The sequence below is a fragment of the Psittacula echo genome (assembly GCF_963264785.1).
Source record: "Psittacula echo genome assembly, chromosome: 13".
Classification (NCBI taxonomy): domain Eukaryota; kingdom Metazoa; phylum Chordata; class Aves; order Psittaciformes; family Psittacidae; genus Psittacula; species Psittacula echo.
The window spans coordinates 13066983-13076372 of NC_137749.1; the positions used below are offsets into that span (position 1 = coordinate 13066983).

The following is a 9390-nucleotide window of genomic DNA, read 5'->3' on the forward strand; positions in this document are numbered from 1 at the left end:
TGGGCAATCAACCATTTACTATCAAGTCCCTGACCGACAATTATGCAACACCAAAGGGTACCTCAGCAGCACCCTCTGCATTCTTCACTCCCTACTGCCATGAAAAACCTTTAGGAACATAATTCCAATGCCATCTCAAACCTCCTTGACTCCTTTCAGCTTCATTCTGAAAACAGCAACAAAACTCACTGATGGAAGGCAACAGCTTCTGTTCCTGTTTGTGAACAGAAAGAAGTAACAGCAGCAGTGACCTTCAGAGTTTGTAAATTTGCCTTTGACATGAACTGGAACAAAGATAGCACTTCTACTAACCAGACCTTCCTGGCAGCAGGTTTCTGTAAGAACACATTCAAACAAGTTCTCACGACACCTTCCACACCAGTTTCTGTAAAGTCCTCTATAAATAGGTCTCACTCTCCAAGAACACAATTGTGTCTTTCCCAGGCTGAAGACTCCTACAGTATCTCATCTTTCACCACATGCAAGCTACTCCAAATTTTAGGTCATTCCTGACACCCTTTGCTGTACTCATTTTTCCACCTCCAGCATATGAAACGTTATGCAACTTCATCCCAATTTCAGAGACTGACTTGTGCCCTTGCTCCCACCACAGCAGCTAAGCCAGGCAGTGAAGGAAGCTTCTCCACATTTCAGAAAGCCCTCACCATCACATGATTAACCCTTACTCACAGGAAAAGCCCAATTCATTTCAATAAGACTACTTCTATGATGCAGGATTATTCATTGGAAGACTGTCTGCCAGCTGGGCCTGAAGTTTTAACACAAAGCATATTGCCTCAGAACATTTTGTCTCTAAATAGTTATTAGACAGCTCTTAATTAGTATTTAAATAAAACTGCCCCTCCACAATTGCTTATTAAATACTGTTTTGATCAACAGACATTGTTTTTCAGAAGCCACAGCAGACATTTTGACTACCGGAAGGACAGAGTGAGGATGGATACACTTGCTTCTACTGCTGTGCTAGAAATGTAGCCATTTCAGATAGAAGAGTGTTTTTAATGAGCAAGCCTGTTACCTGCTGAGCATGCCAGTAGAAGCGAGTTTGTAACTGAGCTGTATTCTGATGACAAACATGCAAAGTAGAATCACAGAATCCCAGCCTGGTTTCTGCTGGAAGGGACCTTAAAGCTTCTCCAGCTCCAACCCCTGCCACGGGCAGGGACACTTTCCACTGGAGCAGCTTGCTCCAAGCCCCTGTGTCCAACCTGGCCTTGAACACTGCCAGGGATGGGGCAGCCACAGCTTCTCTGGGCACCCTGGGCCAGCGCCTCAACACCCTCATAGGGAAGAACTTCTGCCTAATGCCTAAATAGCCCCGGTGACATCTTACTGATGCTTTATATTTAGAGCTGCCTGTGGCAGCTTCCCCTGACAGAGCACACAGACAGTATCCCATTTTCTGGAACAGCACTGGATTCCCACTGCAGTACTGAGCAATGCACAACACGGGCAACAGCCCTTTGCATCTCTAAGTCCAGAAGGACACTCCACGAAACATAGCTATGCAAGCAAGATCCTTCTAAGCATCTGGATATTTCAAGCTAACTTTAAAACCTTAACTTCAGACTGAACTCTAAGTATTCCAGGTAAGGGGAAGGCAAAGAACGCTTTCTGGACATCACTGATAAGAGAGGATCGGTTGCTAAAGTGCTTTTAGGAAGCATTTTCTGTAAAAGGAGTCAGAGGCAACAGTGGCACCTGACATCTCTCTAAAGACTCCCTACAGTCAGCAGGAAAATAAGCTCCAGGTCATGAACTGTTAAACCAACGTGAATCCAGTAACACAGCAGGCAGAGCTCTGCTTCTCCGGGGTGGGGAGACAGTGTTCCTTCTGGAACAAAACAAATGGTTGTGGGGGAAACACCATCTAACCAAAGCCAAACAGAATCACAGTGGATCATAGCTACTTCAGAACTGTAACCCTCCAGGCAAGAACGTTTGTGATTCCCACCCAAAACAAAGCCTGTGATAAAAAACCTGTCAACTTCTAATAGCAGAAGAGTTTAAAAGATTTGTGATCCACCTCACTCCCAAAGAATGAGTGAATTCGCCTCAACAGTTGATTCAGTTTGTGCAGGTTTTGGTTTTGTTACACTGAGAAAGTAAATGATCAGCACCAGCCTCTCTCATTAGTAATCCAGACTACTGTAGCTTTAACACTTTATAAATCCTGAGAGGCATATGACAACGTGAGGTTACAGGGTCAGCGGTGCTAGCCACATATTCCCAGTCACTATTTCCTTTCTCAATATGTGTCACTGGAACATAAATCCTCACAAATACTAACATCATCTAAAATAAATCACCCAATAATTTACATACCTGTCGTATTTAAAAACTACTTTGTTGCCTTTTTTTGCAAGCAGAGCCAAAACACAACAAAACACGACAGTTTCATACACAGCACCACATTACAGGTCTGGATTCCTCCCACTAAATTACATGGGAGATGAAAGGGTTGCACATTAAACTCATTATTAAACCCACTTGCAAAAGAATTTTGCTAAACTTATTTCAATGATATTACACACCCAGTTCCAAGGTAACACTTCCCTGGTAAGGTAGGAACAAAGAACAAGAAGCTCTGATCACAACAGCTATGAAATAACTTCACTGTATGATTTATGCTCACTGCACACCAACAAGTATTTTTATCAGTGACAGATTCGCAGATGCAACTACGTGGAGAGTTTCACTTCTCCAGAACACACCACTCAATTCTGCATTAATAAATGGGGACTTCACAACCTTCCTGTAAAGGACAAGCCACTCACTCCCTTGCTCTGACAGCCAAAGACAATTGTCTCCCTCACACTTACTGCTTTAATTTTCTTACTAAGAGCAGCATAATCACTGTAACAACTCCTGCACCTCAACACAAACAGCACTGCTATAAACTTATCTTTATTACAAAATGCTATCAGGCAGAAAAGCACAGATACAGCTTTATCTAACGTAACAGTTCAATGAACAGTCAAATATGAACTGCATTTATTCTAATGGAAGAGGAAGAATCTCCAAGCCAGCACCTAACAGTGACTTGAGCTCTTGTCCCAGATTCTTAAAAGGTATAATAAAACCCAAACATACATAGACTAAAAATACACCAAACAAAAGGGCAATGTACCAACATACAACAATAAAAGGTTAAAGAGCTTAAAACAATTAAAAATGCAAACGATCAAGCTCTAAGTATCTTTTTTTCCTCTGAACTCCTGTAAAAACAGATCTCTTCCTTTCTGTTTCAGAAAACACAACACATGCTCCCACCTCCAACACTGGCAGAGCCCTGATGCAGGGAGGGGGTATCTACCACATGCACTATCCACAAACTTGCACTATAAGTTTTTGATCTACCTGTACCATTCCATGCCCCACAAAAGTCCCTCCTTCCCTCCAGCATTATCCCTGCACACAGAGCACTTAGAAGGCTCTTGATGATCAACTAGTCCTCTCCCTCACAAAGCTGCTGCCCAGCTTGAAGGGGTAACATCCCTGTATGTGTCAGGTAAACTGAAGCAAAGTATCTCCCAACGACTCTGCCCTTACACAGAAACAAGTTGTTTTCTTGTTTGAAATCACAACTCCATAGCTGGCCAAAACTGATACCGTACTTTCTGCAACATCAAACCACAAGATACGCGTAGGAAGTTGTCAGTCACCAGGAAGATGGGCAGACAGCATCTATGCAAACAAGCTCTGCAGCACGCTACACTTCCAACCACTGCTTTTCTTCGGAGAATCAAAAATTAAAAGGTTTTTGGGGTTTTTTTTTTACCTCTTGCCCCCAAGTACGATCGATGCCAAGAGCAGACCACGCTGTAACAACAACTGACGTGCAGGCAGGAGAGCCCCGAGCCCAAGTCCGACAGACAATCACACTACATGACTGTCTACTGCTGCTGAAATGGCGTTTGTCATTGTGGAAGGAGAGAAAAACCCCGCAGTCGGGTAGGCACAAAGCAGGCAGGGCACGGAGTGCCAGGGGAGGCGGGGAGAATGCTGTTTACCAGGGAAGACAGTCGGACGAGCAAGCAGCACCAGCGGGGGGGGACACCGGCGGCGCTCCCCGACTCAGAGGAGCGCAGCAGCCCGAGCCCCGCACACACTAGCGGCGAACCACGTTAAAGAGGAAAATAAACACGGGGAGCCGGGCCGGGGGAGGGGCCAGCGGAGGAGCAGCCCCGCGGGCCCCGGCTATAAAGCCCCCGGCAGCTGCACGCAGCCGGTAAACCCGCCTCCCCCCGGGCACTCACCAGCGAGAAGAGGTTGGAGTGGCAGTCCTCCAGGCTGGCCCCGTTCGCCACCCAGTTGGCCGCTGCGGTCATGATCCTCGGCGAGCCCGGCCGCCAAAGCGGGGCATGTCTGGGCAGACGGGCGCGGCGCGGGGGGTGCAGCCGCAGCCGCTCCAAGGGGCCTCCGTCGGACGGGGCGGCCGCCGCGCTCCGGGTGCGGGTCCCGGTACGGGCTCGCGGGTCGGGGCGGCGCAGCCGGCAGGGGGCGCGCAGCGGGAGGGGGGCTCCTCACGCCGCCGGGCCCAGTCCGGCGAGGAGCGGCGGCGTCTCGGTCCGAGCCCCTCAGCACGCAGCGGGGAACGAGCCTCCTCCGGTCCTCCAGGCCGCCTCAGCAAGAAGAACGGAGCGGGGGGGGGGGGCCTGGGGCCCTCCTTCCGCGTCCAGGTTTGGCCCCCCCCCGGCCAGGGCACACGTTACGGCGGAGGGGAAGGAGAGGGGAGGGTCTCCTCCCGCGGGGCACGGGCCAGGCGGGGCGGGGGAGGGTCCCGGCCCCGGGCAGTAGCGGCGGCGGCGGGCGGGGGGCGCTGTCTCGTGTGCCGGCGGAGGCCGTCCCCTCCCCTCCCCGCCCGGCCGCCCCTCGCTGCTGCCGCCGCTGGCTGTGGGTGGATGGTGTTTTCCTCCTCCTGCTGCTGCTGCTGTTGCTGTTGCTGCCGCCGCTGCCTTGTTTACGCTCCGTGCGGGGCTCCCGGCGCTGCGGGCGGCGGGCGGCAGCCCCGGCCCAGGGAGGGAGCGGTGTCCGTGCCCGTCCTCGCCCCGCCGCGCCCGGCGCTGCCCGCCCCGCGGCCCCGCTCACCCGCTGCTCCTCACACACCCGCCTCTGCCTCTCTCCACTCTGACAGCAATGGCGGCCGCCAGCCGCAGCTCGCCTCGCCATTGGCCTCCGGCACACCACGTGACGCGAGGCGGAGGGCGGGGGCCCGGCTTTGGGGCTCCCCCTCCCCAATGGCCCCTCCCTCCGCCGCGGCGGCGCCCGCCGGGCCGCTGGGGGCGCGCGGGAGCGGGAGGGCGCGCGCTGTCGCGGGGCGGGGCCGGGCGGGGCGGGGCGGGGCTGGTCCCGGCTGGTCCCAATCCTTCTATCCCGGTCCCTTATCTCAGTCCCGTTCCCTGTCCAGGTCCCAGTCCTGCACCCCCCCCGCAGCCGCCGCTATCGCCGCCGCCTCTCTCCGCGTTCCCCGCCGCGGCCGGGCTCCCGCAGCACCTGCCGGTTTGCACAACGTACCCGCGGGGCAGCCCCGCCGAGCGCCCCTTGAAAGGTCGAGTTCAAGTTCCGCACAGAGCCTGGAACACGGCGGCACCGATAGCGCGGACAGTTCCGCACCGGTATCGGCTGAAACAGCCGCACAGACACCGGCAGCGGTTGGTTGAACGAAAGGAACTCGAAAATAGTGGAGTTAAATAAGTGAGATTCATCCATCAATAGTGCCGGTGGGGAGAAGAGGAAGGGACAGACAGGAAAGAAAAGGTAAATATGAAACACGTTCAAAGACGGAACCGGACCGAACCGGTGCTTCCTCTGCCCACCGCGCCCCCCTCGTGGGAGCGGGCACCTCTCGCTGACAGGATGCCCTGCAGGTGACACAAAGCAAAAGTCCCAACTTTGCTGCTTAAAGATGAAGATTCTTTAACAATCCAGCTTCAGTTTAGCTGTGAAATTCACTCTCAGTGATGTGATTCAGTGGAGACAGCCTGTGCTCCGCCGCAGCTTTCCCCGTGTGATTTTAATCTTATTCAGGCAGCTTTTCTGCAATTTACTTTTTTCTTTGTAGTAATTTCAGATTAACATTTATCCTAACAACTGACCAGCATTTGCTTTGCCTTCCCTCACAGCACCAGGTCTCTAACACAAGCCAGGGTCACAGCATTCACATGAACTATATACACAGAGTAACAGATAGCACTTGGGCCAAAAGAAAACATCCACCACGACCAGTGTTCTCACCATTCACATTCCTCATTTGACTAATTCATTCCATTCCCTTCCCCATCACACTGAGCGGGAATTCTGTCTGGCAAAGACTGGGCCGGTAGCAGCGGGAGGCACAGTGTTTTCAAACACAAATTAAATATTCCCTTTCAGTAACAACTGCAAACTACTTATTTTTTTACACCTATTGCTTGGCCAAACAAAGCCCGGACTCACCCCAAGGGGAGACTTTCCTCCTCCTTCAGTCCACCCAGGAGAACCAAAGCGGCACGAAGATGCTATGAAAATGAGGACCAAAGCTCACCAAGGAGCCAAACTGCCATTGCTGCAGCCTGGCAACCCCCAGCCAGGGCAGTGCTTTGGACCATGTTACTCCCTTTCCTTTCATCAACATGTCTTATAAACAGAGACCACAATCTGACACTTGAAATGTGTCAAGCAATACGTATTAACCAACCCAAACCCACATCCTTCCGCAGCAAACCAGCTCTTGGTAAACACACTGTAGTGCCAGTTGTCTGTCTGATCACTACACCAGGGGAGGTATCCAGTCAATTGCTGGGATAAAGGAATATCCCCCATCATGAAAAAAAAAATATTTTCTTATTATAGAAATATTTTGAATTTGAGAATTAGACGCTGCAGAATTCCTGTTTCCTCCATATGCTGCTTACCCTCCAAATGGTATTTCCAGTTGTCAGCATTCCTCTTCTGGGTCTTCCAAGTAGGGATGACTTATTATGCTTAATTTTCTCACAAAAATGTGGGGTCTAACACATGATTCAGATCTGTTTGCATGGGGAGAAATGTCGATATGCTCACACTCGTCAGGAGTGCCGTTCTCCAGGGTTCTCATGAGCATTAACTATTCTTGAAATTAAAAATCTTTAGTATAATTAAATTACCTGTCAATGAAGTTAAGGAGTTGCTGCTTGCAGTCATGAAGGGCTACCAGTCAAATGGGTTGACCACATCCCTGCACTGCAAAGTTCACGTTGGTTTTAAACTGAAAACAGATGGCATCTCAAGTGGTTTGCCAGTTACTTGACATTATATTATGTTCAGTTATCACAGACAGGAGGAATCATTACGCTCTAATCATTCACCTCACAGTAAGAAAGGAAAAGCTCCCTGGCTGTCCTCTGACAACAGCTTTATTTAAAACACAAATTCCACTTACACATATCTCATACAAGTGACACTTCCTCGTGCACATCCTAGATGGTATGTGGCAGAACGTGTTTCCCAGCTCACAGTATTCAAGCTTTGCTCCCTGTTGTCTTTTACTTCTTTTAAAGAATCAATCCATGAATATGACCAACAGCATTGGGGTTTGTGCTTTAACAAAATGACCATTTTCTCACAGTAGCAATATACAGGAACTTCTTACTTAATTCTGCCAGTGTATCACAATATGACTGCCAAGCTGCAATTCCAAAGCTGAGACGTAGAATGGAGTTTCCAGGCTCCTGGAGATCCCTGGATCCCACTTAGCATTCACCACACGGAGCTGGTACATATTCCAAAGGGTGATAGGCCAGTTATTGCATTCTAGAACAACTCACCCAGAGCTTGCAGTCATGATCAAACCTGTTCTGCCAGGAGGATGGCTCAGAAGTTCCCTAGACTTTGTTTTCACCAGCAGGTGTTGCTTATGCTTCAAACTAAACATGGAGGGAGAAACAAAGATGTCAGGAGGCTAAAGCAAAGCTAGAATGCCAGGCAGTTCCTTGGGTTGATTCTGTCTTCATGTACAACCACTTTGCTCTACTTTCACGTACCTCTGAGTCATGAAAGGAATATTCACTTGGGGTATCTCCCAAGGGCTCTCCCAGGTTTGGGTATGGAGAGTTTGGCCTTTCTTCCACCAGTAGTAGAAGTGGAGCTCAGCCAAGTTTTGCCAGTGTCAGAAAGAAGCAGCGTTTGGCATTTCATGTCAAAGACATCTCATTGCTAGGTAAAACCTATTTTTCCATGTGTCTGAGTTAGACACAGCATCTCATTTAGTGTCATTTTTTACTGGTGTCTAAAGTTTCCTCCCCAGTTGCCTACAATTCCCAGTAAGGGAAAGGACAGGGTGGAGGAGAATGATCTGAGCCCCAGATTATGAATAGAATACAAGAAAATGGTCTTTAACAATTCTACATATTAAAAAGCAACAAAGAAAATACCTTTCTTTACCCCCTGCTCCTGAGTTGTTCTTCAATGCATTCTACTCAAGGTAGCAATTTCATTGGTGATTAATAAAACTGGAAGACCTTTGCAAGTTCTTTATCTATGATAAAGAACCATCCTTGAGTGGCATGGCTTAGCTTTGGGTGGCATGGTTTAGTGTGAGGTGTCCCTGCCCATAGCAGGGGGGTTGGAACTGGATGATCTTAAGGTCCTTTCCAACCCGAACTATTCTATGATTTATGTATTTTGTTATTGCATGTTCTTGTACTACAGTACAGATGAACAGCCCCACTTCGGGTGTGCTTCCAGTGCTCTCACTGTCTGCTTTTTATGGTGTTGCATTAATTTCTTAAATGTTTTTTAATTCATCTGGTAATTACATTTTTTGGTCAAGTTTATAAATAAAAACTCATTTTGGTTTTAAACGAAAACCCTTTCCTTCCACAAACTGAAGACTTAAGAGGCAAAAATACCCCAACCAACCAAAGTAGTTCACTGGCATGAAGAAACAAACACCCTCTAATTTTAACACAAAACATGACTAGAGATTTTCACACATTAAATCCATACTGTTTTGTGAGGGGGTTTTTTAAACACTGATAATCTACAGATTGCCTGTAAACGAATATTTTCATTTTATTAAGACACAGCAATGGCTCCATTAGTAAGCTTATTTATTCCTGGTAAAGATAACAAATTCCCCGAGTTTTAAAATAGGATATTGATTTTCTGAAGGGATGAGTAATTCTATTGAAGAGGAAAATAGATACATAAGTAGAAGAGCTGTTTGTAAGGCCCATAGTTAAACCCTGCTAGTGATTAGACTCTGGGTTTTTGCATTAGTCATCCTCGCTCACCTTCAGTATCAAATAATACTACAAAAGAGACCCATGTAATGTGTTTACACTGTCCCTTACTATAGAAATAGCTATAGAAACCAAGGATATTTGTAATCAAAATTAGTAACATGGA

General features: G+C 48.4%; 1 protein-coding gene across 2 annotated transcripts in view; it reads right to left on the minus strand.

Moving 5' to 3' along the window:
- MED13L (mediator complex subunit 13L) overlaps positions 1–5145 on the minus strand; it is a 185967-nt gene extending 180822 nt beyond the window's left edge. For both annotated transcript variants that reach the window (XM_080628961.1, XM_080628960.1), the window contains exon 1: positions 4281–5145. In XM_080628961.1, coding sequence (XP_080485087.1) covers positions 4281–4352 — 72 coding nt within the window. In that variant the 5' untranslated portion in view covers positions 4353–5145. The remainder of the gene's footprint in view (positions 1–4280) is intronic.
- Between the last annotated feature and the right edge of the window lie 4245 nt (positions 5146–9390).